Raw genomic sequence first — 17,294 nt, forward strand, 5'->3', positions numbered from 1 at the left:
TCCTCAAATCTGATTGGGCGAGAGACGTTCCATGAGAACTGATGGTCTCACACCATCAGCACTCCGACACTTCACTGTGTGTATCACTCCACTTGTGTTTGTGCCTTTCTAAACTAAACTGTAAGAGCAGTGCAGATGTGTGAAGACCTACTGTTTGTCTTTTTTTTTTTTTTTTTTTGACATTACATATGTTAGCCAGCAGGTGGTGGCAAAAGATCATTTTTGTGTATAATATGAGCCAGTTGGTGACGTGAAATGAATCCGCGTCAGCCACTGTTTACAAACAAGAGATCTACGTGATCGCTCGTATTACTACTACACTACTAAAGCTAGGAAATAGCTTTAAACGGCTTTAAATTAACAACTTCAGCATTACGGCTCATCACAGCTGAGATACACAACAGACTGATTAATTACACAAACTCAAGGCGCTTACCTCTTACCGGAGTTTCCATATTGGATACACACTCTTTAAAATGGCGGAGGACATTGCGGTTTCTATATTGAACCAGCACCAGCTACCGTGAAATAGGGAGAAATACCCCCACTTGGATGGCTATTTTACAACTGAGAAAGCTGATCTTCAGAAAGCTGACAGCATCTCTGCTTGGGAGTGGCAACAGGTGATCGCACATGCTACATCTCTCTCCCTCTCTCTCTCTCTCTCTCTCTCTCTCTCTCACACACACACACACACACACACACACATCCATGTTTATCCAATATATATATATATATATATATATATATATATATATATATATATATATATATATATATATAATTTATATATTATATTGCATATACAGTGTATATACAGTATATACATACACACACACACACACACACACATATATATAGTTACTTCATTTCTATATTCATTGTCTTGTTATTTTTATTTAAAGGGATAGTTTACCCAAAAATTAAAATTTTCTCATCATTTACTCACCCTCATGCCATTCCAGAAACATTTCTTTTGCAGAATACAAATGAATATTTTTAGAAAAATATTTCAGCTCTCTAGGTCCATAAAATGCAAGTGAATGTTGGCCAGAACTTTGAAGCGCCAAAAAGCACATAAAGGCAGCATAAAAGTAATTCATAAGACTCCAGTGGTTAAATCTATGTCTTCAGAAGTGACATGATAGATGTGGGTGAGAAACGGATCAATATTTAAGTCCCTTTTTACTCTAAATCTCCACTTACACTTTCAGATGTGAAAATGAAACTAAAGAGGCATCAAATGTGACTTTCAGATGTGAACGTGGAGTAAAAAAGGACTCAAATATTGATCTATTTCTCATGTTGTTGTTGTTGATATTAAGGGGGGCGCCACGTCGGATCTTGCCTTGGGCACCAAGTAAGCCAGAACCGCCACTGCTGTCGGCTGTTTAAAATCAGTACTTGCGATGCCTGTTTCACTAACGAATCATTCTTTTGATTAGGTCTTTTCGCGTTGCCATGTCTGCTTATTATAAGCGACTTTGGGCTTGTTTTTTCATGAAGTCGCTTGTAAATATAGGAAGTCATGGGTTGTGGTTTTTGGGCTTGCTTCCAGAGAACAGTCGTGATTTTGGGCTCGCTGAAGCTTGGGCTTCCAGAGCACAATAAACTGCAATCCACCACTAAAAGCAGCTGCCAAACAGCCCCATCTACTGTTCCTGCCACGTTCTACATCAGTGGTGTCAAACACACGGCTGGTGGAAGAGTCATCTCACCCGTGCAACGGCGGAATTCTACAATTGCGGTTTCGCGAATACGTGCGTATATACACTTTTATCTGAAACTGGATCGGTGAGTGACAGTGCAGCCCAGTTAATTTCCTCAAAAAGAGACATATACAGGGCCTGGGTAGCTCAGCGAGTATTGACACTGACTACCACCCCTGGAGTCGTGAGTTCAACTCCAGGGTGTGCTGAGTGACTCTAGCCAGGTCTCCTAAGCAACCAAATTGGCCCGGTTGCTAGGGGGGGTAGAGTCACATGGGGTAACCTCCTTGTGGTCGCGATTAGTGGTTCTCGTTCTCAATGGAGCACGTGGTAAATTGTACAGGGATCGCGGAGAGTAGCATGAGCCTCCACATGCGGAGTCTCCGCAGTGTCATGCACAACGAGCCACATGATAAGATGAGCGGATTGACTGTCTCAGAAGCGGAGGCAACTGAGACTTGTCCTCCACCACCCGGACTGAGGTGAGTAACCACACCATCACGAGGACCTACTAAGTAGTGGGAACTGGGCATTCCAAATTGGGAGATAAAAAAAAAAATAAAAAGAGAGACATATACAAGAAACATTTTAGAGGTAAAACTTAATTTCTCTATTGTTTCGGGTTAATTAGATATGATGCATTAAGGCAGATTTGATTTGACTGGAATTTGGCGGAGAAGCAGACCTGAAATAAAAATTATTAGTGCAGTTTATTTTTATTCAAGCCTAGTTTGTGATCACATTCAGTTTCAGCTGGTTTATTACAGCTAAAGTCAGGGTTCCCACCTTTTTTTTACCTACACATTTTCATGTCTTTTCCTCATTCAAAATAACTGACTCAAAAGGACGATTCACTGACAAATGAGACATCATTATGGATTGTGAGCAAGCACATAAGCAATTTCAAGCTCATGAAATATTGAAATTATATAGTAATTAGATTGAGTAGAGAAAATTATATATACATATTCATTTTAGACTTTTAATATTCCCTGATATTTCAGGTTTTCCATGAAAGTGGGAACTTCAGTAAATATTATGTAAAATGATATGGGGATGGGGGCGTGGTCATATGTCTGTTTTCGGGAGAGAGGGAGTGGTGTGGCTCATCAGGCTGGTTGGCATAATTTCTAACAGCTGTTTCTTGTTTCAGTGATAGCAGAGAGACCTCAAAAGCAGCCAAAACAGAGGGGAGAAAGCGACACGATTATGTGTGTTCTGAGAGTTTATGTTCAGAGAGTGTTTTCATTTTGAGTGAAGAACCCAAGAATACTCCAGTAGACAAAATGATGAAAATTCCCATCCCTATTATTTACTGTCTTTTAATTAACGTGCATGATATATCAGCTTAATAGGCTATCGGTCATCTGCCACCCTGTTCTCTAAGATATCAGCATCGGCCATCAAAAAACCCATAGTTGCTGCAAGCCTCTTATAATCGACCAATTGGTGTGCGAGAAGGCGGGACTTACAAAGAGGGGTTAAAGCAATGCAAATATGCGTGCGCACACACAATGAAGTATTAGACCAGATGCACGTCATGATGCAACTAAAGCCGAATCCCGGACATCACAAATTTAGAAATCCCGGCCGGACGCTTTTTTAAGGTCCGAAAAAGAGGACATGTCCGGGAAAAAGAGAACGTATGGTCACACTACTAAGGAATCAGAAATACATTTAATACACATTTTTGCACATGGCATGTATAAGGGGTGTCCAGTCCTCTTCCAGGAGGACCACCTTCCAACTTCCAGGCAGGTGTGTTGGAGCAGGTTGGAGATAAACTCTGCAGGAAGGTGGCTCAAGACACTTGCCAAGTGAATCTGCCAACATGCGTTCCATTCCGAAGGGCTCATCCCAATGCCCTAATCCCTTAAAAAGGGTTTACCCTCCAGAATGAGAGCTTCGGAGGGTTGAAGGGTGTAGGGCTCAAAAACATCGGTCATTCGGAATACACTTCAGCGTCATCTATCTAAGCCAAAGGAGCAGCTGCCATTGCACAAAGGCTGATGCTAATGACCATCAGCTGCACCTAATCAGAAATCTTTATACATGATTTTGCCTCACTAACTGCTTTCAGAATGCAAACTGAAAAGAAATGAAAACGTCATTAATTAAATAAATTAAAATGTCATGAAAAAATGTAAGCTTCATGTGTAAAAAGTTGTATTTTAATAAAAAACTAACCTGTAAACAAATGTACAGTGCATGTTCAATTATTAAATAAATAAAATGCCACAGTGTATAATTATTTAAAAAAAAAATTTTTTTTTTTAAGAAACAGATCCAGCGAATTTACAGTAAAATAATTTTTATAATGATAAAAATTATTATAATGATTAAAAGCTTTTATAAACCATGGAGATGAAGGGAGGTCACGTGTTTTTGTGTATAGAACCAGATTGTAATTGTAGTTGCAGCTGGTTTAATTTACATTACATTTGGCAAACCTGCAGATTTATATGGTCCAGTTCCAGTTGGCAGGGAAGTGTCCATCAGCTGAACCCTACGGAAACGCTCGTTTTGAAGGGCCCTTTGAAGCAGCCATTTATAAGCCCTTAGGTTTGGGACGACCCTTCAACATGGCGGCCACGACTGTTCCCCCTAAGTGCCCTTCGGAGACTGATTTATCCCGTTTGGAATGCAGGATCATCTGCCACTGCTCTCTGCTACCCTGTCGCACAGCTTTAACGTCATCAGTCAAGACAGACCAGGGGCATTATTAATTTGTATGTCATCTAAATGTTTAGCTCACGATTTATATTTATATTTAAGTTTTACATTTAAGATTTATATTTATAAATCCACTTCCACTTTGCAAATCCACTTTGAGGTAAATCAGTGTGCTGCTGTGGGTCTCTTTCCCCCCCCAGGTTATAAATAAAATATAAATAAATGTAAAAGACCCTTGTTCGATGTTTTTCCAATGAATGCAATCTGTTATTGTCAGGATTTTCATCACATCAACAGTATTTATGGGCATTACAAATGTTTATCTACCACTTTAGTATGGATTTTGAGAAATTGAAAAACATTTAACAACTTGATCAAATTAGTGATGTATATTATCCTAGAGGACTCCTCTATAAACTAGCTACTCCCTTTCATCAGTCAAATGCAATTAGAGAAAAGAGATCAAGGGGAAATATAGAAAGCTGTAAATATTGTGATGTTGGACTGTTGTAGGTCTAGTCTAATATTGTAAGGGTCTTTCCTGTCATTTTTATATCAAGAAAAACATGGCTGTGCTCAGGGATGGATTACTGACCGGGCCAATGGGGCCAGTGCCCAGGGGCCCTTGACTGCCGGGGGGGGCCCTGGTCTTTAAGGTTGCGCGATCCAGTTTGGCGATCCCCCTGCTCAAAAACCCATCAACAATGACAATGAACCCTACCCAACAACTTTTGGGAAAGTTGCTATGTAAAACAATTGTGGGAGGGGGGCCCTTGGAGATAATTGGCCCCGGGGCCTTTGCAAATCATAATCCGTCCCTGGCTGTGCTAATGTTTTAAATTCAGATTTAATCTCATGAAAATGTCAATAGAAAGGGGAACAAAGACTATAGGCGTCTTTACACAGCCGAGTTAATCCTGCTCTGTGTCTGCTTAAAATTCTGTGTAAAGATACAATGCAGCAAAAAAGCCAGTCTAAATTAAGCCTGCTCTAACCCACCCCAGAGCAGCCTTAATCTTAGTTTTTGTCATGAGCTTATATTTCATAATTTAGTTTCATATTTAAGGTATAATTTCATATTTTCATTCATTTCATATTTCTATATTCAACATTTTATATTTAAAACATTCTCATATTATGCATGATATTGTAATTTCTGTATAAATGCATTTATGCCTGCTCTGAGCAGCATTAAACTGTCTGTGTAAATGCATCTAAATGCCAGATTAAATGCCGCTTCTGTGCCACTGTGGCAGTGTAAAGATGTTTTTGGAAGCCTAACTGTTAAACCTGTTTTACAATATGAAATGGTATATCCTGTACATTTCAGATCTGAATTAAAATCACAATGCATTCTGAAGATCTAGCAGATTCCAGCATTAGTTTCACTCTCAGATTCATCTGTACTAATGTGACAATGGGTAGTTTGGTTATTTATCATTTCATTAGATGCCTGGTTAATGTAAAAGAATTGCACTGCACAAATTGCAGCCAATGACCTCAATAGTGGCCTCTGTTACAGTTATTTTCCCCCTTTTTTTTTTTTTTTTTTTTTTTTTTTTTTACTTTTGCACCAGTTTTCATATAAAAAACTAGATTTTTACATTTTTTGAAGAAAATGTGAGGGGGCACAACTCACTGCCACAATGCTAGAATGTTGTAACTGGTTACCAATTCATTGCTATGCATTTTCTTAAAGGAATAGTTCACCCAAAAATAAAAATGAGCTCATTATTTACTCACCCTCATGCCATCCCTGATGTGTGTGATGTGACTTTCTTCTGCTGAACAAAAAAGAAAATTTGTAGAATGTTAGAATATATTTCAGCTCTGTTGGTCCATAGAAAGCAAGTGAATGGTGAGCAGACCTTTGAAGCTCAAAAAAGCACATAAAGGTAGCATAAAAGTAATCCATAAAACTCCAGTGGTTAAATTCATGTCTTCAAAAACGATATAATAGGTTTGGGTGAGAAACAGATCGATATTTAAGTCTTTTTTAACTATAAATCTCCACTTTCACTTTAACATGCTTCGTGCATATCACCACCTACTGGGCATGGAGGAGAAAGGGAAAGTGAAGATTTATGGTAAAAAAGGACTTAAATATTTGATAACACTTAAATGAGAAATATTGTTTCTCACCCACAACTATCACATCGCTTCTGAGGACGTGGATTAAACCACTGGAGTCATACGGATTAATTTTATGGTACCTTTAAGTGCTTTTTGTAGCTTTAAAATGTTGGTACCCATTCACTTCCATTGTGAGGACCAACAGAGCTGAGATATATTCTAATATTCTAAAAAATCTTCGTTTGTGTTCAGCAGAAAAAAGTAAGTAATACACATCTGGGCTGGCATGAGGGTGAGTCAGTGATTTAATACCTTTGAAATTTTAATTTTGGGGTGAACTGTTCCTTTAAGTGTTCTGAGTGGCTGTTAGTGTGTTGCTATGTGGTTACTAGGGTGATCTTGTTGAATTGAGGTGGTTGCTTACTGGCCCATATCACAAGAGCCCAATTCTCTATAATATTCTGGTCATTGGATATGATTCGGATCCCTCCTTCAGTGTAAGTCTAATGGATTTTCTCACCTGTTTTATGAAAAATTGTAAGTCTGATTGCCTAAAATAGCACACCCCTCCATAACAAGCTGCATGATTTGAGGTATCATGTCCGTAGCACAAATGGCATGGGACTAGTTAAACGGCAAAATGTAATACTTTGGGTTAAGTTTTTTTTTTTAAAAACATGAGCAACAGTATGCTACTTGGCAAGCACCTCTAATAATGCACCTTTAAATGCCTGAGTACAGGGTGGTCCATTAACCAATTGTTTGTAATTAAATCAATAATTTTAGTTACTTTTTAGCAAAGGTCAGGCATGGATAGATCCAGTTTAGAATGTGAAGCAAAGAAGAATCGAAGCATTGCACACACGCACATATATTTATTTATACAAATATAATATGTATAACAATTGCATATCACTTGGTAGTTTTTTTCCCGCTGTCATAAGATCAGCTTGTCCAGTCTCAAAAATGCAAGTCTTTAATAAGCAAGTCTGTAAGTAAACATATAAAAGGGAAGAGAATCAGTTGAAATGAATGAATCAATTGAGAATCAAGGAACAAATCACTTTCACAGCTTTGCGTGGTTTTGTCTATTAGGATGAAACATTTAAAGGTTACCCACAGTCGGAGGTTACTCAAAAACCAACCATCAAAGGAATCAATTCAAGTATCTACCAAAGTCCTTTGCAGGAAAAATTAGAATTAAATTATAATAACACATATACAATATTACCTTTGATTACTGGTGGTCATCAACTACTTGACGATTTACAGATTTGCTTCTAAACAGTACAACTAAAGCATTGCAATGGATAGACATGTTGCCTGATTTTGTCAGCTTATGTTGAGGGAAAAAGGTTGAAATGCAATCAAAATGTCACTTTATGAAATAAAAGAGAATAATGCAGTAAATTAATGCTTACATCATAAGTTGATTGTCAAAACAGGAGAATGTAACAATGTTTCCAGTAAATGAGGTGGTCGGTTAAGTTAAATATAATGCCATAAAATATACAGAACAGCACAATTAATATTATTTGAAACTTCTGAGATAAACTTGAAAATATAACTTTAAAATAATAAAATACTATGTTATGATTTTCCTTCATTTGTTGATCATATATCTGTTTGACATTCTTTTTGTCCTCGTATATAAAAAATGGTCTTAAATAGAATCTTTCTGAATTAGATTTTAATTTCAGTAGTGACATCACAACCGTAAAACTGCATTGAAACTGTCATCGATGAATGACCTTTCAAATATACCTGCCATACTTATGCCAAATGCACAAAATAATCTCCGTCAATGGCGATACAGTGATCTAACAAAAACATTCTGTGCAAATGATGTTCATGATGTTGTGAGACTTACGTCACATGGGTCATAAGATACAGTTTAGTAATAACTTTACCATCATAAAAACATCTTTTACCCATTATTTGACAATAGAATGACAAAACAAGTGTGTTATTGCTAAATCTACTTTCTTGTCAAAAAATGTCTTGCTACAATATGGTATAAAATACCTTAAAGTTATCCATTCAAGGACATAAAAGCGCTTTCTATTCACAGACACGAGCACCAAAAGAATCCCTCAAAAGGTTACTGTACAAAGCAGTGACAACGAAAATATAACATTGATAAAAACAAAGTCAAATGCATTACAAATATATGTCGAGAAAACACGTTTTCACAAAACTACAAGAGGGACTCAACTTGCGACTAGTTCCAGACAATTGAAATATGAACAATAAATGCAGAACCGTGTACTCGGTGCTCGCCTCCTCTCTGCCATCATGTACATTTTTCCAAGCACCAATTTGGGACACCTATCATGGAGTTTTCGACCTTTTTGAGTAGGTAGTACACTGAAAGAGGACAGTCTTTACTGCGGAACAGTAAGGGTCCTCTTCCGATCTCTTGGGCCTCCTTACATCACTGTGAATGTGATATCGAGTAGCTCGCACTCAGTGTCCTCTACTTCTTCTTTTGGAACAGCCTGTGAAAGACCAAAAGGACAAAAGCTGAGAGACAAGTTTAATGGGACTGTCAAAATGTTTGTTGGTATGTCTGAGCTTTTTGTTTTATTTGTTTGGCTTTTTTAGATTAAAAAATAGTGGACAGTGAGGACTACAAATTTTTGTGAGGTTCCATTTTAATTTAAAATACTGCCTGAGGGGGCCGTTCACACCAAACTCGTTTATGTTCGTTCGCGCTTTTTAAAATTGTAATCGTGCTAGATGGATGTTTTGGACCATTACGTTGCATCTCATTGCTTTTTTCAAAACTGCCTTTTTTGACACCATGTCAGGTTAAAAAAAGAACTTAAACGAGCAGAGTTAATGTCATAGTTTGAGTTAGGCATATCGATCCTAAAATATCCATACTTCCAATTCTGATTTTATCAGCCTGATCTCATGAAAATTGTTGCAAAACTAAATTACGTGCTTCATTACACATTTCGCTGCAGTTTACCAGTGAAATATCCAGCGGGGGGCGCCAACGTGAGTGAAATGGTGTCGTAATCAGACAAGGTTTTTAAGGATGGAGGCAAAACGTACCTCCCTAACCTAAAACTTTAACCTAAACCTAACTAATAGCGTCCTAAATGCAAATGAGAGGTTAACAAAACAGACATCCTTAACCAACACCTAAACCTAACCAATATCCCTAACCGTGTTCTAAAAGCAAATGTGACATGAAAAGTGCATTTTCTGAAGCAACCACATCATTTTGTGTGTCATCTATATTGTTCTTTCGTCTCAAATGTCAGCTTGCATTCCTCGTAGGGCTGGGCGATTTGGCGTCAGAATTTATCTCTCGATATTTTTCAGTAAATTGACGATATTCAATATACATCTCGATAATTATGTTTTTGCTCTAAAATAGCATAAAAGTTTTTTTGTTTTTTTCCAATCAGAGGAACCATCATTTAATCTAAACAGCCACTGTAGCCATGTAGAATTAATATTTCAAAGGTATTAAATAAAAATCAATTTAAAAATGAAGGCATGTTTCGCACAGTTTTTCTCTAAATTAACACAAGGGAGAGTAAAATGTAAACATTTTCAGTAAACTCATATCATACAATCATACATGGAAGCTTAATAAAAATCTTATTTACCTTCATATATTTTTACTAAAACATTTTTCTTTGTGAATGAACAAGGTGTGCAAAAACTACTTATTATTCACAAATTATTACCTGACACAGGTCAGCGTGTCACCAGTTCATTCTGAAGTGCACACAGATCATGTATATCCATCTTAAATCGCAGCCTTTGGCAGTTAAATAATCACATATGATCATTTCTCCATTTTGATGTTATTTTGATTAATTATACAGCCCTGAAGGATCGTGAAATTAGTCTACTGATGCACTGTATGAAACTTAATGGCCAAATAAAAGGCTCATTAAAATCATTGCGATATTCACAAAACTGTTGAATTTTATATCGTCAGCAAAATCATCGCGATTATATCGTGGGTATTCGATGTATCACATAGCCCTCGTTCCTGGCTGGGCTCAAACCACGATTTTCCGAATCTAAAATCAGGTGAGCTACCGCGGAAGCGAATTACACTGGAATAAGTGTGTAAATGTATGCGAGTTTGCTACAAGGATTAAAATATTTTCCAAATGACGCGTTAGATTAAAAGTGTTTCGAAATCATAACATAGCGGTAAAAAAGTGTAAGTAATAGAGTGAAAAATAAGTGTTTAAGTTTTAATCAGCCGTTGTACTCGTGCACTCGATTTGTGTGAAAGTGAATAAGACGCACAGTTGTTGTAGCGCCTCTAGGGTTTCACCAGGAAACTGCAGCGAAATGTAGAACGCAACATGTAAAAGTCAGTTCGCTACTTTAAATGGAGGTATAGTAATGTTCATTCTATAAGACTAGGTTCAATTTTATTATTACTAGTGATTTTACTATTTACAGGTGCATCTCAATAAATTAGAATGTCGTGGAAAAGTTCATTTATTTCAGTAATTCAACTCAAATTGTGAAACTCGTGTATTAAATAAATTCAATGCACACAGACTGAAGTAGTTTAAGTCTTTGGTTCTTTTAATTGTGATGATTTTGGCTCACATTTAACAAAAACCCACCAATTCACTATCTCAAAAAATTAGAATATGGTGACATGCCAATCAGCTAATCAACTCAAAACACCTGCAAAGGTTTCCTGAGCCTTCAAAATGGTCTCTCAGTTTGGTTCACTAGGCTACACAATCATGGGGAAGACTGCTGATCTGACAGTTGTCCAGAAGACAATCATTGACACCCTTCACAAGGAGGGTAAGCCACAAACATTCATTGCCAAAGAAGCTGGCTGTTCACAGAGTGCTGTATCCAAGCATGTTAACAGAAAGTTGAGTGGAAGGAAAAAGTGTGGAAGAAAAAGATGCACAACCAACCAAGAGAACCGCAGCCTTATGATTGTCAAGCAAAATCGATTCAAGAATTTGGGTGAACTTCACAAGGAAATGGACTGAGGGTGGGGTCAAGGCATCAAGAGCCACCACACACAGACATGTCAAGGAATTTGGCTACAGTTGTCGTATTCCTCTTGTTAAGCCACTCCTGAACCACAGACAACGTCAGAGGCGTCTTACCTGGGCTAAGGAGAAGAAGAACTGGACTGTTGCCCAGTGGTCCAAAGTCCTCTTTTCAGATGAGAGCAAGTTTTGTATTTCATTTGGAAACCAAGGTCCTAGAGTCTGGAGGAAGGGTGGAGAAGCTCATAGCCCAAGTTGCTTGAAGTCCAGTGTTAAGTTTCCACAGTCTGTGATGATTTGGGGTGCAATGTCATCTGCTGGTGTTGGTCCATTGTGTTTTTTGAAAACCAAAGTCACTGCACCCGTTTACCAAGAAATTTTGGAGCACTTCATGCTTCCTTCTGCTGACCAGCTTTTTAAAGATGCTGATTTCATTTTCCAGCAGGATTTGGCACCTGCCCACACTGCCAAAAGCACCAAAAGTTGGTTAAATGACCATGGTGTTGGTGTGCTTGACTGGCCAGCAAACTCACCAGACCTGAACCCCATAGAGAATCTATGGGGTATTGTCAAGAGGAAAATGAGAAACAAGAGACCAAAAAATGCAGATGAGCTGAAGGCCACTGTCAAAGAAACCTGGGCTTCCATACCACCTCAGCAGTGCCACAAACTGATCACTTCCATGCCACGCCAAATTGAGGCAGTAATTAAAGCAAAAGGAGCCCCTACCAAGTATTGAGTACATATACAGTAAATGAACATACTTTCCAGAAGGCCAACAATTCACTAAAAATGTTTTTTTTATTGGTCTTATGACGTATTCTAATTTTTTGAGATTTTGAGTGAATTGGTGGGTTTTTGTTAAATGTGAGCCAAAATCATCACAATTAAAAGAACCAAAGACTTAAACTACTTCAGTCTGTGTGCACTGAATTTATTTAATACACGAGTTTCACAATTTGAGTTGAATTACTGAAATAAATGAACTTTTCCACGACATTCTAATTTATTGAGATGCACCTGTATTTACCATGGAAATAAATATATACTGCATCATAAGCTTGTAAGTGGAAAAAAAATAATTTTACTAGCAAACAGATGCATAGAGCAGGAACTAGATCCTCTTCCGCTCGTTTTAATACGCAGAAAGTAAAAAAAAAAAAATTACCCATTTTATCCTATGGAAAAAGTGGTATTACCCATCCCTAGTTATAATGCCTTGTAATGCCTTTGATATATTTTAGATTTTCTGCACTTGGTTTTATAGTTGTGTCCATTTATATAGTTGTTTTGCAGTAAAATTCTATCTTTATTTGTTGGCAGGCTATATAAAGATTACCTACCGTATTGCTCTGTTTTGCAGCAGCTTGTAAAAAATGCTTTTGAATGGTTTCTAGTAAATATAATCTTGTTTTGGAGTGGTGACTAGATTGATCTTGTATTTCAGTGTGTGTGTGTGTGTGTGTCTTGTCCACAAGAGACAAGTGAAGAATCTCAGTGCCCCTCGGTTGATAAATGCACAGTGGCAATTGCCTATCTAAGTTATTTGAAATGTATATCCGCATAGACATGCTTTAGAGCGGGGGTGCTGCTTATAGATTCATTTTAGGCATGGCTGGCTTCTACGGTGAGGTTACATCACTGCCAGCTATCTTACTGCTCAGAGCTAACTGTTACGCTAGCAGCCAATGAGGCAAGAGATTTGCGAGAGTATCTCTAATTTGACTAGAATTGCTTTGGTCTGTCCGGAAAATACTCTTTGACTAATAGAATTCTCTGCTATTTTATTGCATTTGCAAAGAGGAAGGAGGTCATGAGAATATGAGAGAGCTGTTATTTCAGAACAGTGATAATGGACTTGCAAATGGCTGCGTTCTTTATCATTTTAATACAGAAATGGAGGAACTATTTGAGAAGCTGATATGTGAGGTTACTTACTGTACATTTGGTTTTGAGAATGACATCATTTAGACAAAACAGTTAAGTATCGGACACAGTAGCAGTCTGTTTCACTAGTGACAAACCATGGCAGTCCTCTGATCTCCAACAGGCCTCAAAGGATCTGGGGCAGCTAACTTGTCCAAGTGCTGCCCTCTTAAGGTCCTGTTACCCTAAAAGCAATGAAAAGCCTCACCTACGACATGTGGTTCTGCTGAGAGGCCAGGTTCTGCTGCTGCTGTTGCTGTATGAGGAGCTGCTGTTGTTGCCGTCTGCGGGCAGTGCGGAGCTTCTCAAACCGCGCCTCCATCTCCTCCAGGACTTTAGGGGTGTAGCGCACCACCAGTTTGACACTGTCCTTAGCTGCTTTCAGCAGCTCCACGGCCTTCTCATGGTGTTCGCCCTCCACACTCTGTGGAGAATATCCAACATGATCTCATGAGCATTAAAAGGTATTCGTACATAAAGTGTGGTTCTATCATAGACACTGAAACATAACATATTGACATTGACAGCATCTGAAATGTAAACCCTTTTACGTTTGAACAACTTCAGAGATGTACAAATGTTTACGAATCCTTTGGGGTTCAAATAATAGAAATTTCGGAATAATCGCAACAACAAATACCCGTGAATTTCAGTTTCGTTAAGATTTTTACGCCTCAAAAGCCTTGCATATGTTAAAGCACTTGCATTTTATGTGCAGTGAATACATGGATATTGTATGTTTTCGTAACTATCCAAATGTACAAAAATGAACATGTAGGCCTAAGCGTTAGATACAAACATCTACAGTTGCCAGTTTTTCAGAGCAATTTGAGCGTTCATTCCATACAAAGTTATAGTTGCTTTTGTATATCTGTCCATGTTATTGTGGTTGGGGTAGAAATCTTTAAGCATCTCATGATTTGATCTCATTTCAAAACAATTCTGGATGCATCAAAATGATTTGCTCCTGCAACTTTAATATTTCCAAACTCATAGCATTGTCGGTTCACAACTGCAAAGAAAAAACGCTCCACAGTGATGAACATCCAATTAAATTATGGCTCAAGAGAGTTATTAATTTCCTTTTAACTCAGTAAGCATAACATGTTTGGTTTAATGAGAAATTGCTTCTCAAATGCTCAATCACAACACGCTTTCTTATTACAATCTTTGACGCAAATGAAATCAAATGAAACCTTTCAGAAGTCGTCTGTCTTCGATCAAGAAAAAAGTAGACATTAGTTTCTATACACTTACATAAATTACTCTTAGCATAATAAAATCGTCACATACTGGAATGTTGGCAGAAAACAGTAAAGAACCAGACTTCAAAAGGTTTCCCACAGCAATGACTCCGAGCACTTTATAAGAAATGGCAGCGTTTTTTTTAGAAAGATTGTTCAGATTCAGTGAAAGATTAATTTGGACATCTGACAGTGCTTTGTCATTTTAAACATTTACTATAGAGTGAATTAAGAACAGCAACATTTCACTGACATCTGCCCATTTCACTTTAAAATACAGACTCTCATTTTAAGTCTTAATCATCCATTTTCAGTACCTTCATTTCAAACTTTGCCTAAAAAAAGAAATATTAGGACTTTAATATAAATTCAGCATCGGATTAGTCTGAGAGAGTCACAGCTGCAGAGATTGACTCATTAATCTAGTATGCCATGATCTGATCAGCTTGTCAGAAATGTTTGTTCATTAAAATCAGTGGAAAAATCCTTCAGCCATAATAATCTGACTACACTTCACCCCAGGCTGATGTGTTTCGATTAAATGCCAGTGGGTCCTACAGCATTAAGAGGCATGTAATGTAATGACAGCATGGATAAACTTCATAAAATGTATCTGCACAATTGATTTGTCAAGAAAAAAGAAAAATCACTTTTGAAGTGTTTAATAGCAGAATTCCTGGTGGAAAAACTATACAACCCATGAATCTTGAAGAAAAAAGTTACTGCAAACGAACTCTGCAGTGAATCGAGTCGGTCTCCCAACATTCTCAAGCTACTTTACTACTACTACTTTACTACTACTACTACTACTGAACTACTAGGCCTTCTATGTTTTGCAGAAACAATACATTGTTTCTTTAATCAGAATCAACAGCTTCAAATGAATAGTTTTATATATTTTCATCGTTTTTTATTTGATTACGCCATCCGCAATGCTTCATTAGCTTGTCGTTCATTCCCTAATTAAAAACATTAAGCACACATTCTTGTACCTTTTTTTTTTTTTTGCTTCAAATCAAAGCTTGAAATCTTTCTGGTTGGTTTGGTTCATGGCTTGGAAAGCTTTTATGAAGACTTTTATAAAATCGCTATGGAGAAAATTAATCCAAAAAACACTTCAGGAACCAACTAAAAAGTGAGCGTTGCACTCTTTTGGACTTTTGTGATTTTTAGTCCAAGTCTATTAGCTTTGAGGCCATCTATATTCTAGTGCACTCCTAAAAGTTGACAATCAACTTTTAGCACATACTGTATGTACATTTAAATTGTACAGTTTTTCGAGAATACAAACGAAAAGTATTGATGGCTCATCTTGTTCACAAGGGTTATACAAATTTTGCCCAATAAAATGCTCTCTAGAATGAGAACATCTGTCCCCCTAATTAAAACCACCTTTTTCTGACTAGCAATACCAAGTAGCAAATTACGGTTCACGGCTGTGACGTAAACTAAAGACTATTGGCTATTTAGAAAAAGGGCTAGCTCATCTACATTTTAAACTTCCTGTTTCAATAAGAAATACATCAACATAAATAAGAAAACGTACTTTCTTGCATTTAGTGTTAGTTGTGAGTTAAACACTGGCCACTTACCACTCCGTTGACAGACAGGAGCTGATCACCTCTCTTTAGGCCTCCGTGCCTCTCGGCCACGCCCCCAGGGATGATACGGGAAATGTAGATTGGAGAGTTCTGCTCTTTTCCGCCCATCACATTGAAGCCCAGCCCCTCGTCTGTCTTGGGCAACTCCACCACTCTTGGGTGAGAATGACCCTCGCTGGCTGCAAACGCTGCCACTGTGGCCTGGCAGGAACCAAAAAGTTGTAAATTGTGTCAAGAGTGTGTGATCATGAAACCTGAGAACTTGGCAATAGTGATGGACCGATATATCGGGCAGACTGATTAATTGGGAGATATTCATCCACTTTGAGACTATTGTATTTGGTACTGCCTTGTGTCAGTTCCAAAATCTACTGACAGCTTTGTCGATGAGCAATGCACTTTTTCTTTTTTCATATATTCTTGAGTGAATTTCGAGTAAATATTGCGTAGACATTGTGTAGAATCTAATTTCAGCAATTTTGTGTGCATCACATTTGCTTTCATTAAACTGTATTTTATAAAGTGGCCCCAAAATGTATTTGGTCACTTAAGTCACACTTAAAAATGTATGAATGGCACTGTATTAGAAAAAAAATAATAAAATCAAACCAAGTGGCATTTATTTGCAAGAAGCAAAGCACAGGCATGCAAAACATTTCACAAAAAGAAAACTGTTAGGTATAGAGTGATACAACAGTTACATATACTGTTAAAAATAAATACAAATAGGTTTTGGACACTTTCTGGTCGTCGAACAGTTGATAGACAAATATGTCCATAGTAAATGTGATGGACTACAAATGTGGTTACTCTGCTAAAAGACCTGTGTGAACTTAAGGGGAACTTACTTCGCATATCCACAAAAATCTACTAAAATTGACCTTGGCATCATTGTAAAACCCATATTGGTTGACCACTACTGAGATGTGTCCTATGCTTTCAAGAAAGGAATTCTTGTGTTATATGGTTTTTGTAAAAGATCCAATTAGCTGACTGGCATGAGCCCCTTTCTCTTAAATCACCTTTAAAGTGGATTGATATTCAAGGACTGTCAGCCTCTAAAGCCCT

General features: G+C 37.6%; 1 protein-coding gene across 3 annotated transcripts in view; it reads right to left on the reverse strand.

The window, feature by feature from the left end:
• Positions 1 to 7,317: 7,317 nt before the first annotated feature.
• The window catches only part of LOC127436796 (protein lin-7 homolog A), a 45,892-nt gene continuing 35,915 nt past the window's right edge, over positions 7,318 to 17,294 (reverse strand). For all 3 annotated transcript variants that reach the window (XM_051691187.1, XM_051691189.1, XM_051691188.1), the window contains 3 exons: positions 16,218 to 16,427; positions 13,590 to 13,805; positions 7,318 to 8,953 (listed from right to left, as the gene is read on the reverse strand). In XM_051691187.1, the coding sequence (XP_051547147.1) occupies positions 13,590 to 13,805; positions 16,218 to 16,427 (426 nt within the window). In that variant the 3' untranslated portion in view covers positions 7,318 to 8,953. The remainder of the gene's footprint in view (positions 8,954 to 13,589; positions 13,806 to 16,217; positions 16,428 to 17,294) is intronic.

Source organism: Myxocyprinus asiaticus, chromosome 47 (genome assembly GCF_019703515.2).
Source record: "Myxocyprinus asiaticus isolate MX2 ecotype Aquarium Trade chromosome 47, UBuf_Myxa_2, whole genome shotgun sequence".
In the NCBI taxonomy this organism is placed as follows: Eukaryota; Metazoa; Chordata; class Actinopteri; order Cypriniformes; family Catostomidae; genus Myxocyprinus; species Myxocyprinus asiaticus.